The sequence below is a fragment of the Cryptococcus depauperatus genome, chromosome 1 (assembly GCF_001720195.1).
Source record: "Cryptococcus depauperatus CBS 7841 chromosome 1, complete sequence".
Taxonomy (NCBI): domain Eukaryota; kingdom Fungi; phylum Basidiomycota; class Tremellomycetes; order Tremellales; family Cryptococcaceae; genus Cryptococcus; species Cryptococcus depauperatus.
Genome location: NC_089468.1, coordinates 1,579,371 through 1,599,780, shown reverse-complemented (window position 1 = coordinate 1,599,780; position 20,410 = coordinate 1,579,371). Strand labels below are relative to the sequence as shown.

Below are 20,410 nucleotides of genomic sequence, written 5' to 3'. Positions count from 1 at the left end.
AATGAGCACAGCAACGATGACTATTATCATCACAAACAGCGAGCTGATTGCATAGCCTGTCATACATCAGCGTGTGGCGGGTGCAGAGAGAGGTCCGTACATAGCGTTGGGTTTTCCTGCGTGGGTCAGCAGAGGTAGACGGTCAGGACACACCTCTTCATCGTTTTCCGTTTGCGCTTCAATCTTTCGCGCTTCAATCTTTCGTGCTTCAAACTCCTTCGCCATGAGTGTGACATCCGAATCAGCGCTTTTGCCATACTTGATGCCATCCAGCACAATGTCCCACACCGCATAGAGCGAGCTGAGAAGGCCCATAAAGAGCATGACAAAGCGGAGGTAGATCGAGTCATCCCAGATCCAGGCGAGCACAAGAATCACCAAGACCAAGAGGAAGCATCCCATGATTCTGCAGGGTTAGTGTGTATATGCTCAGCTCGTGACTTACATCTCTAGGGAGGTGTGTTGTTCGTGGTCGGTGGGCATGTATTCGTCGTTGTCGTCCTTTTGCTTGCGTTGGCCCTCCTCGCCCCTCTTGAGTTTTTTGTGATCCTTCATCATATTGTCCGCCGCGTCCGCGTCCTGCTTGACGTGGCGGTAATACCAGGCGCAGATGCGATGCCACACTTGCTTCGTGATGGATTTCGGCCTCACTCTGGCGCAGACGAGGAAGGATATGAAGGTGAGAATGAGGAGGGAGATTGCACCATATTTAGACCTATCAGATGAGTGGTGGGCTGGGGGAGGGCGGCTTACCATTTCGCATCAACTGTAAATGTTGGCATTAGGTTTAACGAGCGAACAGGAGGAAGCGACCTACAACCGGTAAACAAAAACCAACAACCAAACAGGCAGCTTCCTCTGTGAATCGTGTTAGCGACGTCGAGATAAACAAACGTACAGGTAGCCAGCAGGTAGCGTCAAGATCATGCTGGGGGGTACACCGTCTTCAGAGAAGCATGTAGAGCCTCCTTCGTATTCTGCATAGGTTAGATAACAGAGCGGGACTTTCAACGGGCAACTCACTGTCAACCATAATGTACAAGATCTTGGCTCCCTTCTCCTCCTCGTCTTTCTTCTCCTTGTTTTCTTTCTTTTTCTTGTCTTTATTGTGATATCCATACTTTTTCCACCATATCTTACACCATATCCTACAACTCGGTCAGGTGGGGTGCGCATGGAAATACCTGGACAAACGATAATTTGCCTACGATGGCATGGGATATCTGGAAGCATCAGCAAACGTCTCTTGAAACAACTCACTTCATGGTATAATACAGTGAGGATTTTGAAGGGCCATAGGATCGGGATTGGAATACATTTCCATTCTCGTTTCACCTTGCCCTTGACTTTTTTGGTGGTTACCCAGTAGGGCAATTGTCCCTTCCTAGGTAGGCTCAGCGACAGTCGTGAGTGGGCGTGACATACCAGAGGATGAAAATGGCCAGGAAGGACCCAATCAAGAAGACGATCGATTCCCGCTGAGCGTCAGACGGGTGGTGAAAAGACCATTCGCCTGTAGAGCCCTCGTGAATCCAGTTCAGCAGAGGGTCGACAACTGATCTCTTCCTCATCCTGGTCGTTTTTGAGAAAGTTTTCGTTTGGTTGTAGCTGGAAGAGACATAGGGAATATAGTCTCGCTCAAAGGCATGTAAGTGCAATGGGACAGTATGAATGGATGCAGAGAGGGGTTGGAGATATAAAGGATGCCGTCTCAGGTGAAGCGAATGATAATAGCATGGTTGTGCATGGCAAGGCAGGTTCAATCATGCATTAGGCAGCAGTACTTCCATTTGATAACCAAGATATGAAGCAATGGTTGCTACGCCTTGGGAAACATGACGTCTAGAATCTGAAGAGGTTGTAAGGACTCGGGACAACTTTGGATGGGAAAAAACTTGCCGTGTCAAGTAGAGACAAAAGTAAATGCTGGTTGAGTCTTTGATCTTGCAGCGCTCCAAAGACTCTTCTCGCGGCTCTCCGTGCATTGCTTTTTCCAAACAGGTTGGTGGCAAGATCTGGCATTGTTGAGTCTTGTGGTAATGGTCAAGACATAGGGACTTACCAGGAATGACCAGAGCAAGTTTCTTTCCCGCCCTTGCCTTGGTCTCCCATTTTTCCTCGATGCTGCGAGGCTTACTCGAGAGACGACGACTCTCCTTTGGGAATAGCATTTCTTGTAAACTCAACAACACGCGTTCAAGAACAGAACAACTAGTTGCTGATCGAAAAGAGTCACGTAGTCTTCTGTTATGTGTCAAGAGGATTATCACACTCGTTGATCAACAATACTCACCGCTCAATCGTTCCACCCAAAAATTGTTGCAAAATTACAACCACTGCCTGCCTCCTAAACCAATCTTTTTCTCTCAAGTCAAACAGTTCGATAAAGAGATCACAGATAGGTGCTGTAAAGGTCGTCATGTTCTCCACCTCGGCTGCTCCCACATCCTCATTAACAGAATTCACACTCAATCCGACAAGACCCCCAAGATCATTGATCTGACGACTAAGACCAGAATACACGACATCCACCATGTTTGGGGCACCAAGACCAGGTATTCCATTGAACGACGATAATAGCGACTCATCAAAAGCACCAGACAAGATACTTTTGTAGATGTATTTGACAAGGTTGTGTGGGGCAAGATGAAAGAGCGCACTACCAGAGGCAGAAGGATTCAGTACGGAAAGAGATGGTGATCTAGAAAGAAACGATCGTAGATACGGAGAATCACATATTCCCTGAGAAACTAAAAGCCCCTGCCAATGATTCAGTTAACAACTGATGATTTCGTATAAGGTCGACTTGAACTCACTTGAAGATATCTCTCAAGTCCGGATCTTCGAGATTCCACAAAATTTGCATCAGCTCCTCCCACTAGCTTCTTTCCTGGTATCTCTAATTTTTTTAACTGATTTTCAACATCTTTCTTCCCATTCGCCCAATCTTTGAGGCCCTTATCCAGTTCCCAGAAATCATTGTATCTTCTATTAACTGTCCATTCCAGAATGGTGGTTCCATTTTCCACTTGCGAAATTTGGATAATATACTTTACGACCTGTTTAGTGCCAAGGCCTACAGACGATGCAGACATGCCCTCAGGACCATCCACTGCCACGGCCTTTATTATCTTGACCTTCGTTCTCGCAGCAATCAGTCTATTTTCGGACTCTTGTCTTTCAAACTCTCCTTTTTGCCACTGTTTCGCTCGTATTTCTCTTTTTACACTCGCCTGACTTCTTTTTAAGATTTTTAGCTCTTTTTGATTTCCTGTAAGATCCGCTTGACTTATAAGGGCCTCCAACATATGATTTTGCTGGGACAATTCGGCCAGTTTGGCTTCGATAAAGGTTATAGGCAACGATAGATGAAGATCACCTGCGGCGGGAAGTGGAAGGGTTTCTGGGGGAGGCATATCTTCCTCAGATGATATTGATAGCAAATCATCGTCAAGCTGATTGTCCTCAAAAAGAACAGTACTGGATTTCCTAGTGAGAACATTGCTGCGATCGGAAGTCGATCGAGGAGAAGTACCTGAAGCAGGAACAGAGGAGGATCTTCTCAAATTCTCTACACTTTTAGCCTTCATTTCTCTCTTCTCATTCTTCTTAACAACCTTTTCCGAGTGACCAAGTAATGTCATAGACCTAGACATCTCTTCATGTTGACTGTCCATAACAGACGCAAAATTGGTCTCGCTACCTCTTCTGCCATCGTCTTCTTCTCTGATGATTTCGTTTAATGCCGCCTGGATTGCTTCCATTCTTTTGACTTCTTCATCCTCTGTTTCTTCAGGCTCATCTGCAAACAACTTGCTTCTGTTCGGTGACTCGTCGTTCTGCTCAGCCGAGCCAATCAGAAAGTCCAGCTGACTGGAACGACGAGCTGTAGGCGGAGGCGGAGAAGGCTGAGCAGTCATGGCAGGCGACAGCATGAGTGTAGGAGATGGAGTGAGTGACGGTGATAGGTGGAGCTGCAATTGCTCTCCATCGCCGCTGGCCTCTTTTCCTTCTCTTTTCATATCTTTCAAGTCACTAAAGTTCCTCGTAAGAGGCAGAGGGCTAATCGCTTCCACATTACTAATCATAGCTCTTGCGCCAGTCTTATTGACTAGAAAGGGCGGGGTAGGATTGCGTGGTTTTATAGAGGGGAGGAAGTTTGAGAAAGACTTTGGCTCCGAAACTGCACTGTGACTAGATGTCAAACCTGAGAATGGGGTTTGTCGATGTTTCAAGAGAGGTCTTGTAGAAGATATATGATCGTCAAAACCATTTGAAGCCTTTTTCGGAAGAGGCATCAAGACAGGAGCAGGGGAAACAATGGGAGTGGTGGTGATTGCCTGCTGAAGATCCGTGACGGCTTTAACAAACAATTCGCTTTTTCGAAATGTCACCCAATCCTCTTCTTCCATTTGCTCATATACTTCCTTCTGACTTGCGTACACAGCTTGCTTCACTTTAAATATTTCGTGAGGTACCAAAGAGTGTTCACGTTCAGCCGCATTTGAGATGATCGAAAGATATCTGGGAGAAATGGCAATTGATTTTGACGCTTCAGGTTCAGAGACGAAATATGTATTATACAGAAACTTGGCATCATCTATTGTAGTGTCATCGCGCGTCGTTTGCGAGACAGAGCCGACTCCAGCGGCTTCAAGAGGATCCTTGAACCCTTCCACCGTTAGCCAATATTGTACAAGACGAGTGCGTTGCCGACGTTCCATGTATTCTAGCCAGTAAGCGAGAGACGAAGGGTTAGAAAGTATGGAGTAAAGAGTCAAAGATTCAATATGTGAGCTATCGAGAATGGATGATGAAGAATGGTCATGGGCTAGGGGGGTCTGTGTTTGTCAGCTTAGTTGCATTGCAACGAGACGACCAATACCTTGCCACCAGACAGAGTAATGATTCTCAAGTCGATATCTCCTTTAGCCTTTTCAAGTCTCTCGACGTACTTTCTCGCCCTCTTGAGGCTTTCAGGCTCCTTGGTTCCTGATAACCGGCTCTCCTTGGCGAGAACGAGTTTTGCGCTCCTTAATTCTCTTTCCACGTCAGCTTTCAATCTTCTTGCTTCGCCAAGCCTCTTGAGTTTCCGAATGGATCTCAGAAAGACATCGAATTGATTAGATGAGGAGTTGGCGTTTATTGATGTAGATTTCTGGCTCTTACTTTTGGCTGGCGAGTTTGCTGCTGACGAGGAAGCCGGTATACTAGAAAGAGCAGAGAGAAACCTGTCGACCTGTTTTTGCTCGTGAAGATACTTGCCTACTTTCTCGTCTATTTGGCGGTTCCAGAAATCTCCTTCAGACAACATATCAAAAGTAGGGAGGACCACAGCACCAAGAAGAATTTCGCGTACAATGGTGTTGATAAGGGGGTTCTGATCTTGTTCCTGAATAATAAAAGGGAGTACATGCTTTAACGTCTTTCGAAAGTGCTCTTCTATGGATATAGACGAAGGAGCATGGGATTGAGAAAGGGCCGGATGAGGATGAGAGGGAAGTGGAAGGGGTAAAGCGGGATGCTCAGAAGATGTAGATGACAGGTGTTCAATTGAGCGGTAATGCTGGAAATGGTCTGTTACCACCGGGAGGAGCCTTGACACTATAACATTGGGCCAGTCAATCTTTCCTGATATATCCAACATTTCTTCTAGAGCTTGCTTCATCAGATCATTCACAGCTTGTGGAAATGACGGGGAAGGTGATATCCGAGCGTACCATGGCCATATAAAGTGTTGAATAACTAGATTCAGAAACCCGTCCAAAGCTAAATTTAGAGAAGATTCTTCTGCTGAATTGTCTTTGACTGATTGGGATAGGCCTGTCTCTTTTGCAGAGTCATCAGTCGCATGGGTCCAAGCGTCACTGGTCGTAAACTTCAAAGACCTTAATGCCTGTCGTTGTCGCCATGTTGGTATTTGTTTCTGATTGTCTGTCGCGACGGCGCGGAGGATGAGAACCACTACAGCAATGAGTAACAAGGCTATTACGCATATTGGGACCCAAAATATGATTTGCAAGATGTACAATCTTGGAAAACAGAATCCGAGGACTATCACAGGCAGAGCCAGTGCAAAGACAACATGAGGATGTGTTTGGCGCATTGTTAAATGTGTAAGGCGGAAGAGGTCTTCATGTATCTTCTCTTCCGCCTTGATGTTCTTGAAAATGAGATACAATATAAATTGAAAGATAAGATGGAGATAATAAAAGACAAGTGGAGGTGTGTCTGGAGATTTGATTCCGTCGATGTGGTTGAATTCAAGATATTACTCTGCTTTCAAGTATTTCACTTTTAATTCATCAAGAAATGGTTTGGTAGAATGTTTCCGGTTCGAGCATTGCTCAGGGCATACAGCTACAATCCTATACCCTTATCGACATCTTCTCACCCACAACTTGTAGATGATCAAGGCATCGAGGTGGAGCACAAGGATGAACAAGACGAAGAAGATGTAGATGAGGATGTGGGCGATGAAGCTCTGAGTGATGAGATGATCGTTGCTGAGAATGTGGCCGCGGAAGGACCTGAGCCTTTAGAGATACAGATTGTCGCAACGAAGGAAGAAAATTTGAAGGAAGACAAGCCTCTGCTGAACGCTGCCGAAAGGTGACTAGTCCTTACTTGCCTGCGAAAGCTTCCTAACGGTGGAATAGTTTGGTTCTTCCATATTCACTAATCCAGACAAGACATCATCATCTCACTTCTCTTTTTCCACTGGTGTTCAGTCACCCGCCTATCCCATCACATAACAGACCTAGAGCGAAACCATTACCAAAAGGAGTTTTCATGTTTCCAACGCCTCCACTACCTGCGAACCCCCTTCCTACTAGGGAGTATCACGGACCAAAAGACACGCCATTGGTTGGTAACCTATCACCTCTATCTGCTCAATCTCCCGGCCCTGCACCTTTACCTAAACCGCCTGTCAAACGTAAAACCCTCGGGGAAGTTGAGCCACCAGCGCATGAAATTGAATGTATCGCCAGAGTCACTGTCACTATTGGCCCAATTTCTTTCCCTAATACTGAATTATGGGTCGGCCATTTTGTCGAGCCACGAGCAGCAAAACCGAGGAAAGAGAGAGCAAAACCAGGCGAGCGGAAAGAGAGAGAGAGAAAGAGAAGGGAAGAGTTAGATAGGTTGCGAATTTCCGGGCAAGTTGGGCCTAGTACTCCTCAGCTTCCAAGCATCAATCGGCTACCTGTGAAAAACCCAAATACTGCCCCTGTGCGCCCATTCGGTCCATCAAATATTCGGCCGCCAGTTCCTCGCACAGCCGCTTCGCCTCAGTTGATCCAGCTTGTCAACCAGGCTGCTTCTCGACATTCATGGCTATCTTCTCTGATTTATAAGGCAGCAGGGAGCACTGCCAGTGCCGAAGAGCTTGAGAAGCTGGGGAAAGCAGTGGCCAGATTGAGCAAGGGAGAACCTATCAATGACTTAGCATCAGCTGTTTCCGTGGGAAGCCCAGCATCAAAACCGCCCGAGACTGCAAAAAATGCACATACGAAAGCCGCTGATAAGCCTGCTTCATCGACTTGTACTGTATCAACTCCATTATCTTCAATGTCAAACTATGACTCTCCCAAAAATACAGATAAGAATGCCGCTGATAAACAAAATGATGATGATGATGATGATGACGATGATGATGATGGCGAGGTGGATATGAAGGGTCCGAAACAAGTGGGAGGTGGACCTATGCCATTCTCGGATACTCCTATTGCTTCTGGGTCTACTTCGGTCCCCCTCTCAGCACCCGCAAATTCGGCAATACCAATCGTTCGACCGTCATTAAGTGCGGTTACGAATTCTACTTCAAACACCTCTTCACCAGATGTTTCTTCTATCCCTAGGCCACCACCATTGAAGACTAACGTCAAAACAAGCCCCTCTGTTAATCACTTCACCCCATCTCCCAAGCCGACACTTCCATGTCCTCCTCCCTTCCTACTGTTGGCTTTCAAAGAGCGCCAGGTTGACAAATTTCTCATACCGCTTGGTAGTAGAAGCTTCATTAGCAGAATCGGTGGCGATTATGTAACCACCAAATCTCCTATTGATATTTCTTCTACCTTAGACACTAAGGGATCAGCGGTGCCGATGCACCAGAAAGATAGTAGGCCTGTTTCCAAGACTAGTATTTCACGGGAGCTAGAAGCTCCTCGGACTGATACACCTGAAGGCGCTTTCGTCACCAACGAGTCGCAAGAACAAACCCCAAAACAAGGCCGCACACGCGCTTCATTTAGCCGAGCATCTACGAAACCAGTGGATGCACCATTCGTAGAGCAACCAGCTGAACCTGAAAAATCTGTCCTAGCGCCACAACCAATCTTGCGGACTGGGTTGTCTTCTTTTCCAGAGCAAACCCCGCGCGACGGGACAGTCCTGTTATCTACGCTTGTGCCAGCTGATCAATGGACCAAAGTCAATTGGGATACACTGGGGAAGAAGTTACCATGGAATGAAGACTGGGGGAAATCAGATCAAAACAAAGTCAAAGATGAGGACAAAGAGTCAACTTTGACTAGTGAAGTAACTTATCCTAAACCATTTACGAGCAAACCATTGTTGAATCTTGCGACTGAAGACTTTTTGTCTCCAGACGGCCCCCTCAACGCGATCACGATACGATTGGGAGAGATTGATGATAATTTATGGCGAAGAATAAAGACAATAATGAGTACTGTTGAGCGGACCGAGATAAAATCTCTCGCGGATGCTGAGAAACTATTATTACCCAAGATACTAGCTGCATCTGAAGGCGAATTAGTTTCAAAAGCACATCCTGCTGACAACCCAGTAGTCAAAGCAGCATATTTGAAATATAAGCAAAATTTGTTCTCGTTGCTCACTCCTCGTGCACGTCGACCACGGCGTTTCCTCCGCACCCGTCTATCCTCACCGCCATCCGATCTCATTGACGCGACTTTTGATAGAATGGGTCCTAAACCTTATCCTATCTCGACCAAGCCATTATATCATGTAGAAGAAGTTGATGTGGATGACTCTCTCGCGCCTGTTCGCCTCAGTCCAGAGCTCAATCTTGGCGATGGTTTGGGAAGGAGGAAGAAGAAAGGCAAAGAAGAGACAGTCACTTTTGAGATGCCCCTTTCTCTTGCTGCTTTAGATGAGAGAGTTGAGGCGGGAGCAAAGAAGGTTTTGGGTAAACGTGGAAGGAAAAGTGGTGGAGGCAGTGATGACAGGAAGAAAGAAAAACAAAAGCGACCTTATGCACGAGGCATTTGTGAAGGGTGCGCGAAAGAAGGAATTAAAGTCTGGAGAAGAGGCCCTAATGGAAAAGGAACACGTGAGTATATCAATCATAAGATACATCCCAGAACTAGGCTAATCGAGGTAGTCTGTAATACTTGTGGCGACCTCTTCACCGAAGGAAAACTCAAAGAGAAAGACCTCAAAGCTCCGGGGGCGATGAAGGCAATTTATGCTCAGAATGCCAGTATTTCCGTTGAAGAGGACCAGAGCAATCAAAACAGAGAAAACCATGACGTCTTGGAGAAAGGAGTAAAAGTGAACAAGAAAGAGGATGGAGATTGTGGAGAAACGGAAGCCAAAGAAACGGCCGTAACCGAATGCAATATCGAGGAAACTCTGGGACCGATGAAATCCCATTCCACGATTGACAATGCCACAGCCAACAAATCTCCTGCAATTGTAAGCGAGTCAATACAAATCAGTCTTTCGTCGGCAACGGCAAACAGTACAGTCTCAGTTCCCGACCGAGTAAAGACAGACGCACAAGATGAATTATAACCTAGCACAAACATATTCATCCCAAATAGGTACCTTATGTTGGGATATGCATGTACGCATATTGAACATTGGTGAATTGACAGTATGTTTCGTTGTGTAGATTGCAAGCAACAGCGCGCAGACTTTTGCCCGTTCTCGGCTTTGAAAATGCTCAAGACCAAGGGAATACGTTGGTTTATGGAAACATGAACATACGTCAACCTATTAGTACGTAATTTTCCCGGTTCCAAGGCCACCGTTCCAGACATTACGTTTTGGACCCTGTCTATAAGCACTGCAAAGACACAGAAGCAGGGATGTATGAAAAAAGAGTGGAGACATCAATTGAAAGAGAAATCATAGCATTCATCTCAGTGCGTCCGATGATTTTGGTAACCCCTGACATGAGATTGGGATTTTTCGAAACCTATCCACAATTGTTTAACCCCCTTCTATGATTAATCTGTCGCTATGCTTGTGTATCTATAGTCGAGTGGAATGTGGCTCTGGATCCAATCTGGGTCTGAAATCCATACCCTAAGGAAACAAGACGTCAAAAATACTAGGATTTACAGGGCTATGGTTACAGCCAGTTGTGACCTGAAAGCTGAAAGCAAACTTGGCCATAGAGTCGTCTGTGATAACAGTCCAAGAGGCAACTTTTAGAGATGAAGACAACGATCTCAAGTAACACTTGTCATGCGCTACTGCCAAACTAGATTGCAAGTGGTTGGAGTATGACTCAAGTCCGTACGGTTCCTTCAGCGGTGAGTTGAAGGGCTAGACGTAGCTGTCTGCCCCTCAGTCCCTGCCTATTTATGACATGGACATGACCGCGATAGTTTAGATAAACTGCAAAAGATTGATCATGTCCTGACCGACTGGACGACCGCCCACTTTCTCAGTCAAAGCAAGAGTAAACTCCAACCATGTCTGTGACTCGGAACAAGCTCCTTCACACAATCAAGACTTGCTACCATCACAATTTCAAACTTTGAATAGCAAGAATGTCTACGGTCTGTCATAGAAAGGGACTTAGAAGGCATCAGTTGTAACCTTTGTACCACAGCAGCTTTTCATTCTTCAAGTAATGTGAGCTTGTACTCTTGGTTGAGTTCTCTTCTGCTACGTCATCTTCGTCTTGTGACATCTGAAGCTCGATGATAGGAAAAGTGAGAATGGTTTTTAATGAACAACTCGATATAAAAAGAGGAAAGCGATTTTCGAAAGATAAACATAAAATGAAAGTATAAAGAAATGAAAAAGAAATAATAAAAGAAATAAACATCGTCAAGGACTGTCGCCTAGGGAGATAGGAACGGAATCAAATTTTTGAAAAGGGGAGATCACAGCAGACCACGTGGTAGATTGCATAAGGTATTTAAAGAGAGAAAAAAAAAGTGGAGGCCGGTTTCTTATATTCAATTTACTTTTTTTTTCTTTTTTATATCTTTTTTTTATATCTTTTAGGATTGATCTTGATTCTTTTTTTCTTCTTAAATTGTTCATATCATTACGACAGAAATAGCCAGCACGTATCCACACTCGCTAGCAGCAGCAAGAGATGGCGGGCGAAAAACCAGTGAAGAGGGCTGATTATCTCGTAAGTAGGCAACTGTGGTAAGTATTGGCAGCTCATGTCTAGGATTAGAATTACCCCATCAACAGTGGGCCTGCTATACATCTTGCTACTCAAAAGAAGCAGTCCGATGGGCCTCATCCAGAGGTTCAAGGCATCACTCGTGACTATCTAGGCTCTGATCCAAATGCTGGTCATATTCGGTAAGTCGTGTCTCATAATCGCTCCAACTATCATTGTTCATGCCAAAGACTTTTATCGGCTGACTGTTATATTTATAGTGAGCAATCGTTGGTGAGCATGCCTGAGGGCGAGAGCTATGGGATGGACGACATTCCTGGCCAAAACGCTAGGACTCCTTTAACTTCTGGTGGTGAGCCTCAATCTTGATTATTCTTTCCGAGATTAAACCCTCCTTTGAGAGATTATTGAGTATATTGAAGATGATATCATCGGAATTAACAGCCGTTGCCATTTGCTGACTTTATTGTTTCAACAGCCGACACTCCTGGCTCTGGCACTTTCCAAGGACGTGTCCATTATCCTCCTTCTCCTTACATGACTCGCGGCGGTCAGCCGCAAAGCGAGGCGTACACCACCGTTCCTTTGCAGGACAATTCTGGTGCTGCTACTCCTGCCTCTGCTGGCTCTGCCGGTAAAAAGTCATGGTCATTTCTGCCTGGCCAAGAAAGCTCCTCTAGTCTCGACAGGACTTTAAATGAGAAACCAAGCAAACGTCCCAAGTCTTCCAGGGGTACCTCTTGGGATTTGCTAGGTGACAAAGGCGAGTGGGAAGACTATAAGCCCAACAGCGCAAGTGTAGAGAACCTTCGGTTTGCTGAGGGAGATGTTGGTACCACAAAAGTGAATGCTTTTATTTTTTGATGGGTGTGAATACTGACGACTTGAAGATTTCAAAATTATACTACTGGGCTTTGAACCAGGGGATCGTCGTCCGTTGGGCAATGTACATCATTCCGGTACTCATTCTCTTTTGGATTCCCGGTATCGTTTATTATGCTGGTGTCAAAAGCGCCAAAATTTGGGAAGTGACTCTTGTATGTTTCAAACTCCTCTAATCAATACAGTACTGATTACAAATACAGAACTGGTGGTCTATCTGGCTTTCCGTCGTCTGGGTTACTTTCTGGGCTGCTACTGCCGTTTTTATGATGGCCCCTACAGTCTGGAAGAATACTGTGGCGGCAATCATTCCCTCTGCCAAGCAGCTCACTGATATCATTGCCGCACTTGATAGATATTTTAAACTTATCTTTTGGTGCTTGGCTATCTGGATTTCGTTTACTCCATTGATCATTAACCATTTCTCTGGCGATCCCAACGGTGCCTCCAAGTCCAACTTGTCCACTATTGCCAAACTCCTTTTTGGACTATTTTTGTGTTCAATTATCCTTTGCGCGGAAAAGCTCGTTGTTCAATTGATCGCTCTTCAATTCCACCGCGATTCATATGAGGATCGGCTAGCAGACCAGAAAATCGCTGTTCGTGCTTTGACTTACCTTTACACGAATTCTCATGACATCCCTGGTCGATCTGACACCCTCACTGATGATCAGTCTACCAAGACCAAAGGATCTCAAGTCCCCAAGGTTGCCATTAGGAAAGCCCTCAAGGGTTTACGCGAGGCTGCTCAGACTACTACGACTGCTCTCGGTAACGTTGCTAGTGAAATGACTGGACAAAGTGTTTTACAGACCAACTCTCCTGCTAACAAAGTCACTGCTGCTCTTGCCTCCGCCAACAAGTCCAAGGCCGTGGGTTGAATTCGTCTGGGAGCCTCTTATTCTACTGACATATATCCTCACAGCTTGCTCGAAGGTTATTCTACTCCTTCCGTGCCCCTGGCGCTAGTCATCTCGATATCCATGACATCGTTCAATACTTTCCTAATCTTGAGGCTGCCCAAACTGCATTCGCACAATTTGATAATGACGGTAACGGTGATGTCACTCGCGATGAGATGGAGAGCGCTATCCTTGGCATTCACCGTGAGCGACTGGCGCTTGAGGCTTCCATGCGTGATCTGGATGGTGCTGTTTGCAGGTGATTGCTATTTAGTCTATCAGCTCGTGGTTTTGGTTGTCTAATAATGTCTTAGATTGGACGATATCTTCATGGTTTTAGTCTTGGCTATATGTGTTCTTCTCATGGCCTCTATGATTACCAACAAACTCACAACCCTCGTCACATCTGCTGGCACCTTCATCCTTGGTCTTTCTTGGATGATTGGTACCACAATGCAAGAAGTCCTTCTCTCTATCATCTTCCTATTTGTCAAACATCCTTTTGATGTTGGAGACAGAGTTGATATCGATGGCGTACAATACACTGTCGCCAAGATGCAGCTTTTGTCCTCCTCTTTCAAGAGGGTTGACGGCATGTACATCTGGATTGGCCATAATGTCCTTACCACCAAGGTTATTAGCAATATTCGACGATCTGGCGCCATCGCAGAGGAATTCACATTCGAAGTTGACTTTGCTACCACTTTCGAAGCTCTTCAGGCTCTTCGGGCCCGTATGCTGAAGTTCCTCAATGACAACAATCGAGATTTCTTGCCTGTTTTCGATGTCACCGTCAACGATATGCCTGCCCAAGGCAAGCTCGTTCTCAAAGCCGATATCAGGTACAAGAGTAATTGGCAACAGTTTTCGCTTAAGGTTCAACGGAGGAACAAGTGGATTTGTGCTCTCAAAATGGCTCTTGCCGACCTGCAAATCTGGGGTCCTGCTGGCGCTGGTAACCCCAGCCCCAATCCTGCAGATCCCACTCAGTACACTCTCGTCCCTTGGGAAGAATGCAAGCCCACGCCTGCCGAGTCCGCTGCTCCCATTTCATCCATTCCTCCCACCCCACCCGCACTTATGGACCACAACGCGGCTGTAAACAATCCATATGGTGATATTTGGGATGAAGCCACCGAACTGCAAGGATTTAATTCTGCTGGTCCTTCCCGCCCTGCTACGCCTAGTGCTGCACAAGGGTTGAGACCGCGTCAGCCCTATGTCCCTCAGCATCGAGATGAGATGGAGATGTCCGAGGTCAATGTTGATGCCAAGAGACAACAACGTCATTAAGAATTTCTGACTTCGGTCAAAATGTACATAGACTGGTGTAAGAGAAGATATAACCGGATTTTTGGCTATTATTTCTTCTATCTGTGTGTTCTTGATCGAAAAATGGGTAGTATATTTGATATATCTGCTTATCTTGCTTGCTTTACATGCTTTTTAAATGCACGACTTGATGACATTATACTTCACTTGATAACCCGACGCTGTGAATGATCAAGTTAATACGATGCATGCATATTTCACGAGAGTTAACTGTCGGGTAAACTTTCTACTCGTCACTTTCGCTTTCGTCCTCGGCCTCGTTAAGCCACTAATTATTCATTAGCTATAGCAATCCACATTGAAGACGACTTGAACCTACCTTGAGGAACACTTCGGCATTCTTTCTAACCTTCTTACTCTTCTCCTTGTCAACATACTTTTTGCTGACATGGGTGCCCCATTGCTGCACAACCTCCTCATCGAGGATGTTAGCCTGGTACAGAACCATGAGTACCTTGGAAGTTGTTCCCACAGCGAGAAGCGATTCTAGAGAAGGAGAGAGCCCAATGAGGCGCTCGAGGCCACCGAGAAGAGACTTTTGGTGCTTTTCAGATGTGGTGAGAGCCTGGAGAAGACTAATGCGCACAGGAAGCTCGTTGGCAACATTATCAGTGAAAAGATGGTGTCCAATTTCAACCAAAACCTTGTGCTTCCCAATAATATCATTTTCTTTAACCTGAGCGATGATGGCAGCGTCATCAGCGTCCTTGTTGCCTTCAAGCCAGCCGCCAAGAATGGCATAAGGTGAATTGGCATCTTCGTCCTCATCCTCGTCGCCATTAACATCAAGCTTAGCAAGCTTCTTGGAAACCTCCTCGGAAGCATCAGGGTTCTCGAGGATGGGATCTGCTCGGCCAAGGACAGCGTCGATCTCAGTTCCAGCAGTAGGCACAGCGCTACCTTCAGGTGTATCATCTTCGTCATCGCCACTACCATCTTCCGCAGCCTTCTCAAAGACCATTGGGCCACCAATGTTGGCCTCAGCAGTCATACCGCCGGACTTTTTTCCTTTCTTGTTACCCCGTTCCTTCTTCTTAGGAGGGTTTTTGACAATGAATGAAGCAAGCTTGTGTCGCATGTCAAGTGAATTTTGGCGACCACATGCCTTGCAGTCTCGGCGCATGGCTTCATGACCCGATTTACCAGAAATTTCAATTTCGGTCTCGGGATTCTTGCAAGAAGGGCAGAGGACAAATTTTTCGATGAAAGAGTCGAGAAGTTCCCGTAAACGTTCAGCTGTATGTGCACCATTGACAATATAACGATCATTGGCCATTGAAGTTTGTGCACCGAGTTCGAAACCGAAAAACTTGGTAGGATAAGACGGAGGCCTGTTCAATGCACGGGCGATATCTTCCATGTTGGGAACAACTGTTTTGATACCATTACCGCGGCCCTCAACCTTAATTTGCAAAAGAGGCATCTTGTAACGCTAACAATTGAGGAACGTTGGCGACAATAATCGCATTAGAAACCCGATTACTTACGTAGAACTTGTCGTCCACGTCTCGTCGGATGTTGACAGTCGCCATCTTGTCAGCTATACCTATACATATGTCAGAAGTCTATACAGAAACACTGTTGAATACCGACATTGCTCCGAAGGCATGCGCAAAGCACCCTTTGGGATAAAACGACAATACTTACAGCGGTAATTTTAGCTGGTATGAAATTCTAGCTGTTTTATGGAATGATGGAGGCGATGATGTAGTTTTTGCGTGCGTGAAAGCATGAACTCTCTCTGTGTCTGTGGCAATTAAAAGATTACAAATCGTCAGCTCAATTTTGATCTCATCGAGCAATGATTAAGGATATTATCCAGCTATTTCTCTATCCAATCGATCGGCTCCATAGCCGCACTATCATTCCATAAGAACAACTCACAATATCCCTCAGCGTGACGCGTGATTCGTTCGGCGGACCGGTATTCGCAAAGACTTTGACGACGGCGAAATCTACAGACTTGATTTTGGCAATATGACCTCTAGGTCGATGGCGTGAGATATGATGTCGCGTATAGTAATGGATGGCTAGCGCAAAATATGCTCCAGGTGACAGAAGCAAAAATAAATACTGAGGAAAAGAAAAAGAAAAGAAAGTAGAAACGAAAAGAAAAGAGGAAAAGAAGAAAAATATTAGACAAAGGGTAGAACCTAATCGCCACTCAAGAATCTCCGGAAATATCCGCCTTATTCTTACACGTCATCACTTTTAACCATGTATATTAAAAGTATACAACTTCAAAATTGCATTCATACAACAATTTTACTATGCAGGATACCAAATTACAGCAATGATAGGATGTGACAACGACAATAGTCTCAAACAACTCTGGTGGGGGCTCATCTAGGCTTACCCGTCATTTCAGTTATCACAAATAACTTTTATAAATCGACCCCATCTCTCTACGCACTCAACTACATCCAAATACACACTTGATCTTCTTCCGTCAGTTTTCAGCAACGGGAAAACCTCTCTATGTCCCATTCCACAATCTACGCACTTCATCCTCGCCTTTAAAAAAGCCTCATGACTTTCTGGGTGCGCTGCACACTTATCAGAAAGCTCCATATGGACAAGTCTTTCCCAGCGCTTCATTGCAGGCAAGGGTGGTATACGATGAGTTGTTGCGCCAGGGAGGAAAGAGGTTGTGATGGATCCGGAACGGTACAGAGAGGAACCGGTAAACGAACAAGATGAAGAATGTGGTAAAGGGAAAATGTCAAGTAGAGTTGGTGTTTTGGATTGGCATTCTACCACGCAGTGAGTCAGAATATTTCAACAGATGATGGAAGGTTGTCGTACGGTTAGTCCACTGGCCTATGCGGCGAGGCACGTTATCTGTTCGTCCAACTTTGTAGAAAGATAGCGAATCCGTCTCTAAATCTGTTGTCTTTTGCTTCAGCTATTATACCAACTTAGTGAGAAATGATTGACCTTTGAGTTCATAAGCATACAGGAAACCGGGCGCCTCCTGCATTGTCAAAACATAATCAGACACGATGCTCGGGTACATTTTGTAGATTATACACCTACTTTGGCTGTCAACTTGCTCTCCATAGCCATCCTCAAGAGCGTTTGTGTCTGTTGCCCCGAGTCCTTTGGTATATACTCTATAAAACGTGAGCGGAGCTCAAGAATGTCCACAGCCTCGCACAACTCACCGTCAAAGTCAATCCAAACTCCTGCATCTCCTTCAGTACTTCTCCAATAGAAGCCTTTCGCATCACAAATCATCTTGGCATGATCTTTACAATATCGTCCCATCACCCTTTCACTCCTAACGTCTCCTTCTCCATCGACATTCCCTATCCTGCGTTCGCCGCCATCCGACGGCTCTTGAGAATCTTTGTAGATCAGGTATGGCGCAGGTATCTTGACAAGCCGTTTACACGGTTGACCTGTCCTCGTAAAGCCCGAGCAGGTTACAGCTTGACCTAAAGTTGCAAACTTGCTCGGCGAAACGACTTCCTTGCTAACAAACGGCGATGTAGAAGGTGTTTTGCTAGGAGATTTTTTTCTACGTGGAGATGGAGACGGCGATGAGATAGATGGAGAAGTCAGAAAAGACTGGCGCAAATCCGAAGTGAGACGTTTTCTTCTTGCGGAAGATCGGGGAGTGACATGATCCAATATTGACGAGTCAGGAGACGAATCGGAAGAGGTTTGGGTGAGGTCAATTATGGGAATACACTCTTTGTCCATCGTTGTTTTGTGACAGCACTTGGCTTTCGCTGACATTATCTTGACTTGGCCATTGGCATTTTCCTTGTCTTTTGCTGTCACTTTTTTTTCATTGCTCTTTGTAGGTTTTGTCGCGGAAACGACAGGGTCAGATTGAGGTCTTTTCGTTGACAGCACCTTTCTTTCGGCTACCTTTTGTGTCTGACTAGGCGCTTTGGAGGTTGGTTGCTTGACTTGACATGAGTTTTTAACATCTGGTAATGGTAAGGTTTGAGGCCTAGGAGGCATAGGCGGCGGAATTTGCAAACCTTTGCCCCCATTGCCCTTACCATACATTTGGGCATGGCAGTAATGAACCTGTGATGGCTCAAATGCCGAGTGATGTGACGTATATGACAATGGATAGACTGTCAAAGGCTGGGCATTGCACGGGAGAGGCGGTAACTGCTTGTTTATATTGGGAGATCTCCAAGATCCTGTAGAGTCCTCAGGCATGGAGTAGAGCCTCTCTCTTCTCTCTTTCCGTTCACCACCTGTCGAGTCTAATTCAGTGTTATCGTACAGCTGCAAGTTGGATAAGGCAGTGTCCAAACTCAAAAGATATTCATTGCCACGACTCCGTTTTGCTTGAGCTTCCATCGCTGCCTGTTGTGGAAAAGCTTGATTAGTCTGCGCATAGTACGGTTGCAGAGAGATATACGGTGAAGGATGAAGAGGCGGCTGAGAGTATGGAAAACACAATTGTGCTGGAGGGAAATGGGGAAGCGCTTGTTGTTGAGACATTTTTTGACGGACCAAGTTGAATTATAGTGGATGGTCGAATTATAGAATAATTGGGTTTTATGACAATGAAAAGAAGAGTAAAATAAATCGAAATGAATTGAAAAGTCATTCAACTTGACGCAGAGAAAATCAAACGCGGACATGTCCAGAACTCCAATGTAAGAAAGAGCCATCTATATATGTGCATGCTAATTTATACAGCAATAAATGAAGAATATACAGATAATGCAGGATTGATATCGAGGCTATACCTTGCCTACACCTTCATGCTAACTATTGGCCAGTTGGATCTCTTCGTTTGATAACCTCAACCTGTAAACATAGTACATCAGTTTAGCTCCCATACTTTTACCTAGAGAGACACACATAGTTTCCAGGGAACCAACCAACTCTGCCATCCCTTGTTCTCCCTCTCCACCAGCCGTCGGTTCCTTCGGTCCCACTCCTCTTTTCTAAAACAGCCACGATTTCATCTCTTCCCAAGCCCAACTCCCATTCCTCAGAGGGCTTGAATTTCCACTTGGCCCTTACAAACTCCAACTTGGTTGGATCTATAGTACTGTCAGGTCCAAGAACAGACTGCTGCTGTTGGACAGCGAACTGGTGGGCAATGAGAAGTTTGATGAGGCGAGACATGAGGTATGGGAGACCAACAGCCGATAAGAGGAATAGCACAAGGGGTTTTATACTTGGTCGACCGCTTGTTCCTCCAGGCGGAGAAGTACCATTAGGTGCCAAAGACGAGCCGGCTTGAGACCATTCGTTGGCCCATGGCCCAGGTTTGATTTTCTTTCCCTTGAGCCACGCTACAATTCGTTTTCCCAGCCGAAGTATGGAAAACACCCCAAGGACTTGTCCTAGATAGGTTTTCAACGAACCAAGCTGGTCTGCAACGCCCACCATGGCGAAAAATGAAGAGTGAGTGGCCATGTATGTTGACTCAATAAGTTGGGCGAGAGAAGTAAACGCAGTAACGAGAGATTCAAGGACTGCAAATGCTGGTGCAGTCGACGCTTGCAGACTAGACGTCAACGTTGGGTAGCCCTACGGCATTCAGTACAATGCTCCAACATGGCAAAATACATACCTCTCCCGGTCCGCCCATCCCGCCCACGCCGTACCCTCCCATCCCATACCCATAACCTCCATATCCTCCTAATCTGTTCATAGCTCCATAACCACCATAACCTCCGTAACCACCCCCATAAGTGCTCAATCCTCCAAATGTCGATGTCCCATAGCCATTAAACCTGTTCTGGTATGGCTGCATACCAGAGTAATTTGCTGTGGAACTTGTGCCCAATCCTGCTGGTCTCTCTGGCAAGGTAGGAGCAGCTGTATTAGTGCCAGAGGTGGAAGCTTGCAATGCGCTGTCAAACGCTGAAGTTGTTTGCTGAGTGGATGCCACCTGTTGTACCAAAGACGATTCCCATGGTTTTGGACGTGGTGGAAGAGAAGCCATAGT

At 45.7% G+C, this 20,410-nt stretch overlaps 6 protein-coding genes across 6 annotated transcripts, besides 2 other annotated features; 2 read left to right on the top strand and 4 right to left on the bottom strand.

Annotated features, from left to right (window-relative positions):
- Nucleotides 1–1,194: 1,194 nt before the first annotated feature.
- Nucleotides 1,195–1,204: a sequence feature (Short protein (L203_100596, WVN85450.1) was converted to a misc_feature.).
- Nucleotides 1,205–1,275: 71 nt separating this feature from the next.
- Nucleotides 1,276–1,318: a sequence feature (Short protein (L203_100596, WVN85450.1) was converted to a misc_feature.).
- A 501-nt stretch (nucleotides 1,319–1,819) lies between these two features.
- L203_100595 (uncharacterized protein) lies at nucleotides 1,820–6,106 on the bottom strand (the record flags this gene model as incomplete). The annotated part of the gene is made up of 6 exons (XM_066210053.1): nucleotides 1,820–1,849; nucleotides 1,900–2,015; nucleotides 2,063–2,244; nucleotides 2,294–2,760; nucleotides 2,817–4,841; nucleotides 4,886–6,106. 6 exons carry the CDS (start codon nucleotides 6,104–6,106, stop codon nucleotides 1,820–1,822), a joined length of 4,041 nt encoding a protein of 1,346 aa, XP_066066150.1.
- A 219-nt stretch (nucleotides 6,107–6,325) lies between these two features.
- L203_100594 (uncharacterized protein) lies at nucleotides 6,326–9,783 on the top strand (the record flags this gene model as incomplete). The annotated part of the gene is made up of 3 exons (XM_066210052.1): nucleotides 6,326–6,612; nucleotides 6,660–9,319; nucleotides 9,371–9,783. 3 exons carry the CDS (start codon nucleotides 6,326–6,328, stop codon nucleotides 9,781–9,783), a joined length of 3,360 nt encoding a protein of 1,119 aa, XP_066066149.1.
- Nucleotides 9,784–11,326: 1,543 nt separating this feature from the next.
- On the top strand, nucleotides 11,327–14,439 carry L203_100593 (uncharacterized protein; the record flags this gene model as incomplete). The annotated part of the gene is made up of 8 exons (XM_066210051.1): nucleotides 11,327–11,365; nucleotides 11,414–11,544; nucleotides 11,623–11,714; nucleotides 11,841–12,205; nucleotides 12,253–12,399; nucleotides 12,448–13,116; nucleotides 13,170–13,405; nucleotides 13,461–14,439. 8 exons carry the CDS (start codon nucleotides 11,327–11,329, stop codon nucleotides 14,437–14,439), a joined length of 2,658 nt encoding a protein of 885 aa, XP_066066148.1.
- A 265-nt stretch (nucleotides 14,440–14,704) lies between these two features.
- L203_100592 (uncharacterized protein) lies at nucleotides 14,705–16,087 on the bottom strand (the record flags this gene model as incomplete). The annotated part of the gene is made up of 5 exons (XM_066210050.1): nucleotides 14,705–14,746; nucleotides 14,798–15,013; nucleotides 15,065–15,910; nucleotides 15,966–16,024; nucleotides 16,072–16,087. The coding sequence occupies 5 exons, from the start codon at nucleotides 16,085–16,087 to the stop codon at nucleotides 14,705–14,707; spliced, it is 1,179 nt and encodes a 392-aa protein (XP_066066147.1).
- A 48-nt stretch (nucleotides 16,088–16,135) lies between these two features.
- L203_100591 (uncharacterized protein) lies at nucleotides 16,136–18,945 on the bottom strand (the record flags this gene model as incomplete). The annotated part of the gene is made up of 7 exons (XM_066210049.1): nucleotides 16,136–16,225; nucleotides 16,363–16,462; nucleotides 16,982–17,231; nucleotides 17,284–17,364; nucleotides 17,416–17,452; nucleotides 17,515–17,591; nucleotides 17,643–18,945. 7 exons carry the CDS (start codon nucleotides 18,943–18,945, stop codon nucleotides 16,136–16,138), a joined length of 1,938 nt encoding a protein of 645 aa, XP_066066146.1.
- Nucleotides 18,946–19,218: 273 nt separating this feature from the next.
- L203_100590 (uncharacterized protein) lies at nucleotides 19,219–20,407 on the bottom strand (the record flags this gene model as incomplete). The annotated part of the gene is made up of 3 exons (XM_066210048.1): nucleotides 19,219–19,257; nucleotides 19,312–19,989; nucleotides 20,033–20,407. The coding sequence occupies 3 exons, from the start codon at nucleotides 20,405–20,407 to the stop codon at nucleotides 19,219–19,221; spliced, it is 1,092 nt and encodes a 363-aa protein (XP_066066145.1).
- Between the last annotated feature and the right edge of the window lie 3 nt (nucleotides 20,408–20,410).